Genomic DNA, 14,352 nt, shown 5'->3' with positions numbered 1-14,352 from the left:
TGCATTTTGGCCTTTGAGTGTAAGATGGTGTGTGGCATTTGGGGAGAGAATTGTAAATGTGTCCCCTGAGCACCTCTCTTGCTGCAATATGATGCAGGGATGACCATGACCAATGCCATGTCACCCTTATTTGGTGCTGCTTGAAATGTGCTAGTCGCTTGTTGGGAGGCCCAGCTCCCTCTCTAAACATTACAAAACTGAGAATTCATTGGACCACATTTGGCACCACATTGGAAATGGTGGGTTGTGAACAGAAGTTGAACATTTTTAGGTTCCATTGGCTCTGGCACAAAGCAAATTCTTTGGGCTGCTCCATGTTTTTATTTTATTCCACTGTTTGTCTTAAGAGCAGGTGGAAACAACTTTCACACAGATGTGGGGGTAACATATATCCCTCCTTTATTTGTGTGCATGTGCGTGCCTTCCCCCCCCCCCACACACACACATGCAAGTACACATGCACACTCTACACATATGCCCAAACTGCTGGGCCATCTGCCTTCCATCCAGGCCCCCTTACTCCAAAAGATGATGATTCCTCCAAGCTTGTTGCTAGCTTTAGTTTAGTTTTATTCTTGTTTATATCTTTACAGAAAATGGCACATAACTCACAGGTTCTGAATTACTAGAAGTTGTTACAGTTCCATACCTCAAACACCTCAATACCGAATTTTTTTCTCACTGTATGTACAGTATTTACACACCATGGGCTATAGTCTAACACGTCAAACAAATTGGGGACAAAGACAAACAGAGGCTGCATGGAAGGGAAGGATCAACCTTTGACAGAATAAAAACAGTAGCTCTGGGGAAAAGCAGCTCACAGCTGAAAGCAGGACAGAAAGGACAGGTGTAATTCATTGTCCTAGAGCCTTCATGGAGGGTGGCTCCTCAACAGGATAGAAGGGGAATGTTATCTTGGAGCTGTGATGTCTGGCTAGTGGGTTTTGTTGGTTGTTAGTGACAGGGCCTGTGTGTATTCATGTGGGGGGTCTGTGTGTGAGGCATATGTACACCTCAGAGCTTTTATGAGCATGCCTGCATATCCGTGGATGCGGCTGGAGCTCCCTTTGAAACTCAGAGACAGAGCTGGTGGAGTATAACTCAATAAATACCTAATTTGGCAAACATTGTTTGATATAGAACCGTTTATTCAGTGAATATTTCTCCCCCAATATTTGACCCACTCCACACTGAGATTCGGCAGAACCTGCAGGCCTCTCACTCTCTTGGGATGCCCTGCTGTTCTGGGGGCCATAGCCAAGTCTCTGAGAATAAGCTTTGTGGAAACAGGCTGGACCCAGGGCATGCCTGCAGCGAGGACTCTCTGTTACTAATCCATATGAGTAAACCTCAGCAGTTTCTGCTGGGGAGCGGAATGTGCTGACCAAACATTTCTAGGGAGCAGTTTGAGGCAGCCTAGATTACAGCTAAAATGATACAGTGCATGGAGGAGGGTGCAGCATTGGGGCGGAGCCTGGCCTCAGCAGCTGAGGAGGGTGGAGCCAAGTGCCAGGTATCTATGCGGGGAGGAGCCGGGTCTCATTTACCAGTAAGGGGTGAAGCTGGGAGCAACACTTGGGTACCCGTGAGATCCTGGATACCTGTTAAGCATGATGTCAGGTGTAGTATGTGTTCAGGATGGCTGAGGGCAGGAACCTGGTACCTGAGTGGGTTATGAGTCTTCGGCACGCCTATAAGGGGAAGACAGGTGCAGGACTTGGGATACTCCCAAAGGGAAGGAATGGGTCTTGGGTACCTGAGGTTGTAGGGATCAGCTCCTGGAAGTTAAGCCTGCTCTTCCCCATCCCCTTGGCTTCTTACTGGAAAACCGAGACCAAAGTCAGCTGTTCAGCACACCACCCTCCCCGTCTCACAGTGCCCCTCGGACACTCCACGACTCAGTCAGGAAAGACACACATGGAATATACAAACCACCATTTAAATAGACTCACTGTTTTACGCAAACACTTCCATGGATTTGTCCCGCAGTGCTTTAGGCCAGAGAAAGAGTAAAATGGTCCCTGTGAGGGCAGTGGGGCAGCCCCACCCACACCAGGTTCTTGGGTGCCAATGGCCAGGTCCATAAACACACTGGGGAGAAGCACATTCTTTGGGAGATGGAGTTCATGCTGCTCTGGGCAGGTGGGAATGCAGCAGAGGATAGACTCGCTCTCAGGGTTGGGGTGGGGGAGACTGGACCAGGGAGAAAGAGTTGCTCTGACATGGGAATGGGTGGGACTGGGACAGAGACTCGCTCTGAGACTGGGTATGTTGGATCAGGACAGGAGAGACACAAAGCTGGTTCTCAGGCTGGTACAGAGGGACCCAGAGGCTCAGTTAGCCCCAGTCTCCTCTCAGAAGAAGATGCTGATAATTCCTGATCCCTCAGAAAGAAGGGGGCAGTGTGGCAGGAATAGTCCTGAGGGCAGGGACAGTGGAGGGGCAGGAATGCTCCTGAGGGGAACAGTCTCTGGACACACCTGACAGTCAGAGCTTGGCCTGAGCCTGTGGCTTCCTGAAATGCACAGAGACCATGTGGGGCCTCACTCCCTGTGCAGGGGCTGTCGGAGGGGCCCTGTCAGTCTGAGAGGAGGCTGCTGCCCCCCAGAGGAGACAGTCTTTGGGGGCTGGTTTCCATCATCTCTTTCCCTCTAGATCTGCTTCTCCTCCTCTTGTGATGAGTTTGATTTCTCCATTTGTCTCTCATCCTCTGCCACTGCCTCCTCCTCTTTCTCTGGCTTCCTGGCTGGGGTGGGGGGGTCCCCAGGGACGGTCCCCAGGACTTTGGTGCTATGCTCCTGAGCTTTGGCCCTGAGGGCAGCAATGCTGTTCTCTCTCAGTTCCTCCTGGGAAATGGTGGTTTTGGGATCCGGGGCCCTCTCTTCCTTGCTGCTCTTGTCGAGCTTGGGCAGGGCCTGGCGTTCCGCCTCCGGCTTCCTTCCCACCTCAGCTGCTGCCTCCAGAGACTTTTTGTGCATCCCTAAAAAGAATTGTTGGTATTCGGGTTTAGAAAAGCGCCTGGGCATGGGAAAGCCATCTTGAACTGAAAACAGCAAAGATAAAGAGAGGCCAGAATTAAGGAAAAGCAGAAACCCTTGCTTCAAACAGCAGTCACACAGAGGGCCCATTGCTTTGGGCCCTGCATGAGGGAGAACTCAGGCCAGTTCTCTTCTAGAGACAGGCCAGCACTGAGGGGGAGCCCAGGACAGACCAGAGGGGGGAGCTTGTGCCAACTCTGTGCTCTGAACAGGCCAAACATAAGGGAGGAACCAGGCCTGAGGCAACAGGCATGGAACTTGGCCAGAACTGAGATAGGCCACACCTAAGGGAGAGCAGGGTGGTGGGAGGGGACAGATCCCTGTGCTCCTCAAGGGCCAGTCCTGAGAAGTGGACAAATGTGCCAAAGTCTGATGCCACTTCAGGAGGCACAGTCTAAACATCATGGAGAGCCAGGGATTTCCTGCCCCAGAAGTTAGGGGTGTGGCTGCAGGACCGGGGCAGGAGGGATCAAACAGAATGGGCTCCCTGGCACTAGCAAACAGTGAAGGTACCCAACTAGCATGACAAGATAATGGGGCAGGGGGGCGCTTTTGTACAGCACCCTATTACTGGAGCCAGGTAGCAGGAGGGGAATCTGGCTATTCTCTCACCCACAGGGCTGATGAGAGGTGTCCCTTTGCCTATTCTCCTCCCTCTCACACAGCCTACCCCTCCACTTCTCTCGCTCCCAACTTCACACAGACAGAAGGACAGGGCAGCGCATTTCTAAGAGGCCAGAAATGAGCTTTTTGGCAGAATGAGCCTGAGAGATCAGAAAACAGGAAGCAAAGAGCAGGAATGTGAAAGGGAATCTGCTACTTCCACATCCACACAGCCCCCGACCCCCCAGAAGACGGCAGGCAGGAATTAGACTGCCTTCAGCTGCAGGGAACTGTGGGAGGATACCAGTTCCTCCCTTCCTCCCAAAAAGAGGACTCAGGAGGACACTTGGTTCATCACAGGAACAACAAAGTTGCCCCCCCCCCACACAGCAAAGCATCACACAAGGGGCCCCTCAAGGGCTGCAGGAGTCAGACCCAGACAACTTCTTGCTGTGTAGCAGGGAACCGAACCTGCCATGGCTCTTGAGTACAGTGGATGTTGACGCCCATGCCACAGGAACCTGGGCCAAGGGGATGGTACCCCCACCTCATGCCACAGGAGTCTGGGCTCAGGGCTGATAGCCCCCACCCCAGGAGTCTGGACCCGAGGACTGATACCTTACCCCACCCCTGGGCCAAGGGGCTAATATCCTTGCCCCTCAAATCAGGACCCAGGGCTTGCAGCCCCACCCCAGGGCCCAGTGGTCAGGCCCTAATATAAAAGGCAATGTGCTTGTGCTCTCAGGTATGGGGAAAGTGTGAGTGTAACTTCCAGTGTTACTCTAAGTTTCCCTATTTCAACATGTCACTCCCTAGAACACTGCCTGTGCCCAGGTAGGGTGCTGGTCTCTTACCCAGGAGCCAAGGGGCGCAGGACTCCATGATGCCGTCCTTGGCGGATTTGAGGATAGACTCTGGTAGCGGGATGGAGTGACGTACCATTGCGCCATAGAGCCCATATTCTGCCATCACGCTGCTCCTGCCCCAGCACTTCTCCCGCTTCCGCCACTTGGCTCGCCGATTCTGGAACCAAACCTGCAATGAGCAGAGCAGTTTACTGAGGCCCGGTGAATTGTCGCTGCCCCCTTAGTTAGCTTGGGATTCTGTGTGTGCGCGTGCATGGACAAGTGCTTGTGGATATCTGTGTGAGGGCGTATGTCCCCCTCAGGCATCACAAGCCAAAACAAGAGAGATTTATTAAAAATGTTGCGAGAGACTTTAGTCACCTTTATTCCTGACAAAAGCACAGGCCTTACCTTGCTGAATGGACAGGGCATAGTGCAGGCCAGAAATGGGCAAGCTTCCACCTGCTGCTCTGCTGATGCCCCTCAGGTCCCCTTGGTACGCCAATGATGGGACGCTCTATACACAGCTCTGCCAATATCCCTCAATCTCTCGGAGAGGGTGAAGAGCGCCCTTCTACGGGACATGGAGATGCCTCAGGAGCAGCTACACCTCTCCCCTGAGTGGCTGTGCAGGGGCTGCCATGTGTACCCCAGGGGGGCAATACATGTTCTCTTTTGGAGCAGCTGTGGCTTTCCTCCCCTCCTGCGCCCCTCCAGTAGACTGTGTCTTTTCCCCACCCTCGCAGGAGCCAAGCTTCAGTGCAAGTCCCATCCCTTGCTGCAGGATGTAATTAATTTCCCATTGCAGTGTCTCTCGCTAGTGGCTTTTGGCTCGGGTGCCTGGGATTTTCTCTTTCATTATTTACTGAGTGGCTGAGCTGCAGAGAGAGGCTGTGTGCAGCAGTGTCTGTGGGGATGGCTGGCCCAGAGTGGTGTGTGCTGAGGGTGTGTGTGTGGGGTGGGGGGGCGATCGCCACAGCTTGCCCTGAATTCCCCATTTGAAAAGGCCCTCATCTTCTCAGAAAATTGGCAGAATAATCTCTGGGCTGTGACCCAGGGGACAGTGAGCAGAGACTCGGGTGGCATCAAGGTGTGGGGGGGCGCTCACAGAAATCTATTAGTGTTCTCACTCCGATTTCCATTCCTCTTGTCTCGCTCTCCCCCCACCCTCCCCTCATTCCCTCCCTTCCCGCAGTGGAGAGGCATCAGCTTTAGATGAAAAATTGCTCGAGGTCTATTCAGAAGGCGGCAAAGGAAGAGTCAGCCCCAGGGGCAGCCCGGGCCTGATTGAAAAATAAGTTAATTTCAGTTTGAATCGATGGGCCTCAGGCACTGAAATATCACGGGAAATTAAAGCAGCTGGTCCCCTGGGAACCAGGCCATTGACCCGCGCTAATTAATGCCATGGAGTTACCATTCGCCTCTCTGCGAGGCAGCCCCTCCCTCCCTGAGGACACCCCAACCACCTCCTCATTTAACTAATTAGACTCACGGAAAATTGGGTGTTAATTTGTTTAGGAATTTTTTTTTTCTTTCCAGGGAAGTACATGGCAGAGTGGAAATGAATGGCGGGGTCTCGCTGGCAGATGGATGCTCGGGGTCACTCCGCAATCTTCTCCAACTTGATTGCTTGATTAGGTCGTTAGCACATTAAAAAAAAAAATTGCTTGCCGTCTGGCGCTGGCCTGATGAGTGGGATGAGGCGGGAATCGCCTGGGTAATTTATCTTTTTATACTGCAAAGAATTTGATTTCAATCTGCAGATATATGGAGGCGCCTTTGACACCTGTTTAACATTACAGAGCTGACAACTTAACCCTCTGATGCCTCCACTGCCATGAGCCGGAGGGGAGCAGTGCTCACCGCTCCAGCTGGGGGCCCGAGGCTGGGAAGTGGGTTCCCCCAGGGCTGGGCTGGGGAGAGAAATTCTGGAATGAACTCCTGACGCGCCCCTCCAGCAGCGAGGGAGCACTTAGAGGGGGAGGGCTGGCTCATAGGTGGGGGCTGTGGGGCTGCAGCTGACAGGTTTGTTTTGTCAGCGCGCTTGCCGATTTGAAATGAATGAGTCTGGGCAGACCCTACAATGGCTGTGGGGAGCAACCCAGGTTATGGAGAAAGTGTGGTGCCAGCCTCTCGCAGCAGGGAGCTCTGTGGGGGGAAAGAGGCGGGAGCACCCCCGTGGGGAAGCTCCCAACTACTCCACTTCCGGCCTTTCTCAGAAGTAGGTACTGTTGGGGATAGAGTAGGGCACCAGCAGTTACTTCTGTACCCTGGGGCGGGGAAGCAGGGGCGCCAGCTTCCAGGGGGTGCTGCACCACTGTGCTGCTCTGCTGGGGGATTTTTTGGTGGGGAGAGGAACTTGGCTTTTTTTCTGCTCAGGGACTCGCAGGGAGGGGGTGGCACCAAAAATGTTTTCTGCCCTGCCTGGCGGAACGGCTAGTGCTGCTCCTGCCAGTACCACCAGCTCTACCAAGAGCTGGGTAGGGTATGGGACAGTAGCACAGTTACTCCAGTCCTCTCTCTCCCAGCAGGGGGCAGCAGGAAATGGACCAAGGCACTAGCTGTAGGGGAGTTGCCAGTGGCTTTAGCCCCAGCCTCTCCAGGCAGGAATTGCTGAAGGGCAGTGGTTTTCAACCTGTGGTCTGCAGCCTGTGTCTAAGATTTCCAAAGGGGCCTGCACTTCCGTTCGAAATTTTTTAGGGCTCCACAAATGGAAAAAGGTTGAAAACCACTACTGTAGGGAATGGCAGGTGAACCTCTCAGCTACTCTCATCCCAGTCTCTCCCAGTAGCAGGCACTGCAGGGAATGGAGTCAGAGAGCTCACCACCACTGACTGCCTCACAAAAGAGTAATGTAAATAGCTTCCTTGCACATTTAAGACCCATATTCTTTGCATTTTCATTCTGCTGCTATTTTATTTCTGGACTGTTAATGGTTCTGAACTCATAGATCCCTTAGCAAGCACTCTCCAGGATTCACCTGTGCCCTCCTTCCTGGAGGGCTCTTTATCAGTCAGGAGGTAGAGAAATTCTTGCTCAGGAACTGCTTTGTTCATTTCTCCTGTGAGCTTCCTGACTCTGAGGCAGCAGTGCAAATGGTACCAGTCCTTTCTAACTGACCAGCTTTGAATATCACTGGTAACAACACCTCTGACCCATACAGCAGTTGCCATCAAAAGGCCTCCACCTCCACCCCCACACCAAGCGACCGAGCTTGCCAATTTTACCTTGGATAAATAGATACAGTTATCTCCCTATCTACAGAAGTCCCATGTTCTTCCCTTGATATCCTATTAGAAACACCTTGGGCGCTGCAAATTCTGTGGGAAGCTGACTGCAAATAATTAAACCCCTGTAAACAATTCCTAAGATGCTCAGCCCTGCAGTAGCTGAGCACCAAGATTATCTTGGCATTTGTCAACAATTATCACACAGCGACAGCCGAGCTGGCCATACATTTCCCCCTGTGAGATAGATATGGGACATGGGGGATTCACTGTGACTTTTAAAGTGCATCTACTGTACATAAAGGGCTGTCCATAAATTAATCCATTAGGGGTGGGTGGGTTGTTAATTTTAAATGTTTGTTTCAGTGTTACAAAGGGGTAGGTATTGAAAATCACCAAAAAATGTGTAACAATTTATGGATAGCCCCTAACTCTTCCCCCTTCTCCCCCCCCTCCCCCCCCCCCCCCGCCCTTCTCTCTTTCTTGTACATACACCTTTCCCAACCCCTGGATTTTATCACCCTTCACTTTCTTTTTCTTTTTCCCCTCAGTACTTCATTTCCCTCCCCCACACTTCCTGCTGCTCCTCCCCTGGGACACACAGTCTTGTGAACTTCTCTCACTCACATGTGTGTCAGATGCACACCATTACTCACACACCTCTCCCATACCACACCTTTCCCCAGCTCTTTCATGTAACTGCATCTGTAATGTCCACTAGGTGGCTCTATGCATTGAAACTCAACATACTTACTATCTTTTTCACAGCAGAGGAGAGGAAGCAAATGTAGAAACAACAGCAACAGACTGCCAGGTGGCAAACAATTTTCTATGTCAGTGAGATCAAAATGTTTCATGAGAACTGTCAATTCGGTCAAAATTTTTGATGAAAAATTATCAAAGAGCTTAAGAGCAATAAGATCAAAGCACCTCATTTTGGCTTTGTTTTGACTATTATATATTATAATTTATAAATATAAAAGTCATGTTATATCATAAATATAATATATAAATATAATATAAAAGTCAAAATGATAAATTTGAAACAAAGCAGTTTGATGAGGTTGTTCTGACACTTCCAGCATGGCATTTTTCTCAGATTCTTTTTTTTAATGGGAATCTTCAATTTTTTGTTTTTAGTTGGGATGTAAAGAAATTTTGGAATGTCAGAGTATCGTGTAGAATGGAAATTCTGGGATTTGATCAGCTTTGGTATTGACCCAAAGAGCCAGAGGTTTGATCAGCTCTAGTATTGACCCAAAGAGCCAGATTCTGCTCTCACTTACACTCATAAATCAAGCAGAACTCCAGTGAGACCAATGGAGTTTAAAACTAGGGTTAATGAGATCAGACTCAAGCTCGGCATCGCTGCCACAATTAATGCCTTAGACCTCAACACACAGAATCACAGAAATGTAGGGCTGGAAGGGACCTTGAGAGGTCATCAAGTCCATCCCCCTACACTCAGGCAGGATCATAGAATCATAGAATCATAGAATATCAGGGTTGGAAGGGACCCCAGAAGGTCATCTAGTCCAACCCCCTGCTCAAAGCAGGACCAAGTCCCAGTTAAATCATCCCAGCCAGGGCTTTGTCAAGCCTGACCTTAAAAACCTCTAAGGAAGGAGATTCTACCACCTCCCTAGGTAACGCATTCCAGTGTTTCACCACCCTCTTAGTGAAAAAGTTTTTCCTAATATCCAATCTAAACCTCCCCCATTGCAACTTGAGACCATTACTCCTCGTTCTGTCATCTGCTACCATTGAGAACAGTCTAGAGCCATCCTCTTTGGAACCCCCTTTCAGGTAGTTGAAAGCAGCTATCAAATCCCCCCTCATTCTTCTCTTCTGCAGACTAAACAATCCCAGCTCCCTCAGCCTCTCCTCATAAGTCATGTGCTCTAGACCCCTAATCATTTTTGTTGCCCTTCGCTGGACTCTCTCCAATTTATCCACATCCTTCTTGTAGTGTGGGGCCCAAAACTGGACACAGTACTCCAGATGAGGCCTCACCAGTGTCGAATAGAGGGGAACGATCACGTCCCTCGATCTGCTCGCTATGCCCCTACTTATACATCCCAAAATGCCATTGGCCTTCTTGGCAACAAGGGCACACTGCTGACTCATATCCAGCTTCTCGTCCACTGTCACCCCTAGGTCCTTTTCCGCAGAACTGCTGCCTAGCCATTCGGTCCCTAGTCTGTAGCGGTGCATTGGGTTCTTCCGTCCTAAGTGCAGGACCCTGCACTTATCCTTATTGAACCTCATCAGATTTCTTTTGGCCCAATCCTCCAATTTGTCTAGGTCCTTCTGTATCCTATCCCTCCCCTCCAGCGTATCTACCACTCCTCCCAGTTTAGTATCATCCGCAAATTTGCTGAGTGTGCAATCCACACCATCCTCCAGATCATTTATGAAGATATTGAACAAAACGGGCCCCAGGACCGACCCCTGGGGCACTCCACTTGACACCGGCTGCCAACTAGACATGGAGCCATTGATCACTACCCGTTGAGCCCGACAATCTAGCCAGCTTTCTACCCACCTTATAGTGCATTCATCCAGCCCATACTTCCTTAACTTGCTGACAAGAATGCTGTGGGAGACCGTGTCAAAAGCTTTGCTAAAGTCAAGAAACAATACATCCACTGCTTTCCCTTCATCCACAGAACCAGTAATCTCATCATAAAAGGCGATTAGATTAGTCAGGCATGACCTTCCCTTGGTGAATCCATGCTGACTGTTCCTGATCACTTTCCTCTCCTCTAAGTGCTTCAGGATTGATTCTTTGAGGACCTGCTCCATGATTTTTCCAGGGACTGAGGTGAGGCTGACTGGCCTGTAGTTCCCAGGATCCTCCTTCTTCCCTTTTTTAAAGATGGGCACTACATTAGCCTTTTTCCAGTCATCCGGGACTTCCCCCGTTCGCCACGAGTTTTCAAAGATAATGGCCAAGGGCTCTGCAATCACAGCCGCCAATTCCTTCAGCACTCTCGGATGCAACTCGTCCGGCCCCATGGACTTGTGCACGTCCAGCTTTTCTAAATAGTCCCTAACCACCTCTATCTCTACAGAGGGCTGGCCATCTCTTCCCCATTTTGTGATGCCCAGCACAGCAGTCTGGGAGCTGACCTTGTTAGTGAAAACAGAGGCAAAAAAAGCATTGAGTACATTAGCTTTTTCCATATCCTCTGTCACTAGGTTGCCTCCCTCATTCAGTAAGGGGCCCACACTTTCCTTGGCTTTCTTCTTGTTGCCAACATACCTGAAGAAACCCTTCTTGTTACTCTTGACATCTCTTGCTAGCTGCAGCTCCAGGTGCGATTTGGCCCTCCTGATATCTTTCCTACATGCCCGAGCAATATTTTTATACTCTTCCCTGGTCATATGTCCAACCTTCCACTTCTTGTAAGCTTCTTTTTTATGTTTAAGATCCGCTAGGATTTCACCATTAAGCCAAGCCGGTCGCCTGCCATATTTACTATTCTTTCGACTCATCGGGATGGTTTGTCCCTGTAACCTCAACAGGGATTCCTTGAAATACAGCCAGCTCTCCTGGACTCCCTTCCCCTTCATGTTAGTCCCCCAGGGGATCCTGGCCATCTGTTCCCTGAGGGAGTCAAAGTCTGCTTTCCTGAAGTCCAGGGTCCGTATCCTGCTGCTTACCTTTCTTCCCTGCGTCAGGATCCTGAACTCAACCAACTCATGGTCACTGCCTCCCAGATTCCCATCTACTTTTGCTTCCCCCACTAATTCTACCCGGTTTGTGAGCAGCAGGTCAAGAAAAGCGCCCCCCCTAGTTGGCTCCCCTAGCACTTGCACCAGGAAATTGTCCCCTACGCTTTCCAAAAACTTCCTGGATTGTCTATGCACCGCTGTATTGCTCTCCCAGCAGATATCAGGAAAATTAAAGTCACCCATGAGAATCAGGGCATGCGATCTAGTAGCTTCCGTGAGTTGCCGGAAGAAAGCCTCATCCACCTCATCCCCCTGGTCCGGTGGTCTATAGCAGACTCCCACCACTACATCACTCTTGTTGCACACACTTCTAAACTTAATCCAGAGACACTCAGGTTTTTCCACAGTTTCGTACCGGAGCTCTGAGCAGTCATACTGCTCCCTTACATACAGTGCTACTCCCCCACCTTTTCTGCCCTGCCTGTCCTTCCTGAACAGTTTATAACCATCCATGACTGTACTCCAGTCATGTGAGTTATCCCACCAAGTCTCTGTTATTCCAATCACGTCATAGTTCCTTGACATCACCAGGACCTCCAGTTCTCCCTGCTTGTTTCCAAGGCTTTGTGCATTTGTATATAAGCACTTGAGATAACCTGTTGATCGCCCCTCATTCCCAGTATGAGGCAGGAGCCCTCCCCTCACAGACATTCCTGCCTGTGCTTCCTCCCGGTATCCCGCTTTCCCACTTACCTCAGGGCTTTGGTCTCCTTCCCCCGGTGAACCTAGTTTAAAGCCCTCCTCACTAGGTTAGCCAGCCTGCTGGCAAAGATGCTCTTCCCTCTCTTCGTAAGATGGAGCCCGTCTCTGCCCAGCACTCCTCCTTCATGGAACACCATCCCATGGTCAAAGAATCCAAAGCCTTCTCTCCGACTTTGATCAAGTAAACCTAGCCCATCCCTGACAGGTGTTTGTCCAACCTGTTCTTAAAAACCTCCAGTGATAAGGATTCCACAGCCTCCCTCAGAAGCCTATTCCAGAACTTAACTATCCTTATTGTTAGAAAGACTTTCCTAACATCTAACCTAAATCTCCCTTGCTGTCGATTAAGTCCATTGCTTCTTGTCCTATGTTCAGTGGAAAAGGAGAAAAACTGATCACTGTCCACTTTATAACAACCCTTAGCATATTTGCAGACTGTTCTCAGTGCCCCTCTCAGACGTCTTTTCTCAAGACTCAACATGACCAGCTTTTTTAACCTTTCCTCTTTGATCAGGTTTTCTAAACATGCTGTCATTTTTGTTGCTCTCCTCTGGACGCTCTTCAATTTGTCCACATCTTTCCTAAAGCGTGGCACCCAGAATAGGACACAGCACCAGTGCTGAGAAGAGTAGGACAATTACCTCCCATGCCTTACATACAACATGCCTGTTAATGCACCCTAGAATGATATTATACTTTTTCACAACTGCATCATATTGTTGATTCATATTCAATTTGTGATCCACTATAACCCCCCCGTGATCCTTTTCTGAAGTACTACTACCTAGACAGTTATTCCCCAATTTGTATTTGTTCATTTGATTTTTCCTTCCTAAGTATAGTACGCTTGTCTTTATTGAATTCCAACTTGTTGATTTCAGACCAATTCCCTAATTTGTCAAGACTACTTTGAATTCTAATCCTGTCCTCCAAAGTGCTTGCAACCCCTCCCATCTTGGTGTCATCCACACATTTTATAAGCACACTCTCCACTCTATTATCCAAGTCATTAATGTAAATATCGAATAGTACCACACCCAGGACAGACCCCTGTGGGACTCCAGTAGATAACCCCTCCTAGATACCCCCTTCCAATTTGATAGTGAACCATTGATAACTACTCTTTGAGTATGGTCTTTCAACCAGCTAGTGTCCCTACATCAGTAATTTCATATAGACCACATTTCTATAGTTTGCTTATGAAAATGTCATGTGGAACTGTGTCAAAAAGCCTTACTAAATCAAGCTATATCACATCTACTGCTTCCCTCCAATCCACTAGGCCAGTAACCTTGTCAAAGAAATAAATTATATTGGTTTAGCATGATTTGTTCTTAACAAATCCATGCTAGTTATTGCTTATAACCCTATTATCACTTAGGTGCTCTCAAATAGATTGTTTAATAATTTGTTCCAGTATCTTTCCAGGTATCAAAGTTAGGCTGACTGGTCTATTATTCTCTAGGTCCTCTTTGTTCCCCTTTTTAAAGATAGGTATTATGTCTGCCATTGTCCAGTCCTCTCGGACCTCACCTGTCCTCCAGGAGTTCTCAAAGATAATTGCTAATGGTTCTGAGATTGCTTCGGCTAGGTCCTTAGTTACCCCGGGATGAAATTCATCAGGCCCTGCCAATGTGAATACATCTAACTTATCTAAATAGTTTTTAACCTGTTATTTTCCTGTTTTGGCTTTCATTCCTTTCCCCTTGTTGTTAATGTTAATTGTGCTGAATTTCTGCTCATCATTTTGGTCACCCTTTTAGTAAAGACTGGAGCAAAATAAGCATTAAACACCTCAGCCTTCTTGATCTCATCAGTTATTAGCTCTTCTTCCCAGCTAAGTAGAGGACCTTCATTTTCCTTCATCCTTCTCTTCCTCCTACATAAGAATGGCCATACTTGGTCAGATGGTCTATCTATCCCAGTATTCTACCTTCTGATGGTGGCCAGTGCCAGACGCTTCAGGGAGAATTAACAGAAGAGGGCAATTTATTGAGTGATCCATCCCCTGCTCTCCAGTCCCAGCTTCTGGCAGTTTGAGGTTTAAAGACACCCAGAGTTTGGGGTTACATCCCTGACCATCATAGCCATTGATGGACCTATCCTCCATGAACTTATCTAATTCTTTTTTGAACCCTTTTGGCCTTCACTACTTTTGGCAATGAGTCCCATAGGTTGACCATGCATTGTGTAAAG

At 49.1% G+C, this 14,352-nt stretch overlaps 1 protein-coding gene across 2 annotated transcripts in view; it reads right to left on the bottom strand.

Moving 5' to 3' along the window:
• Positions 1-535: 535 nt before the first annotated feature.
• Positions 536-14,352, bottom strand: part of VSX2 (visual system homeobox 2) — a 46,067-nt gene continuing 32,250 nt past the window's right edge. Inside the window, exons 4-5 of one of the 2 annotated variants that reach the window (XM_043549884.1) lie at positions 4,499-4,679; positions 536-3,046 (exon numbers count right to left, since the gene is read on the bottom strand). In XM_043549884.1, the coding sequence (XP_043405819.1) occupies positions 2,655-3,046; positions 4,499-4,679 (573 nt within the window). In that variant the 3' untranslated portion in view covers positions 536-2,654. The remainder of the gene's footprint in view (positions 3,047-4,498; positions 4,680-14,352) is intronic. The other variant, XM_007065285.3, reaches the window with a different exon arrangement.

The sequence above is a fragment of the Chelonia mydas genome, chromosome 6, assembly GCF_015237465.2.
Source record: "Chelonia mydas isolate rCheMyd1 chromosome 6, rCheMyd1.pri.v2, whole genome shotgun sequence".
Lineage (NCBI taxonomy): Eukaryota > Metazoa > Chordata > Testudines > Cheloniidae > Chelonia > Chelonia mydas.
Note: the sequence above shows the minus strand (reverse complement) of the source record. Positions and strands in the feature narration are given on the sequence as shown.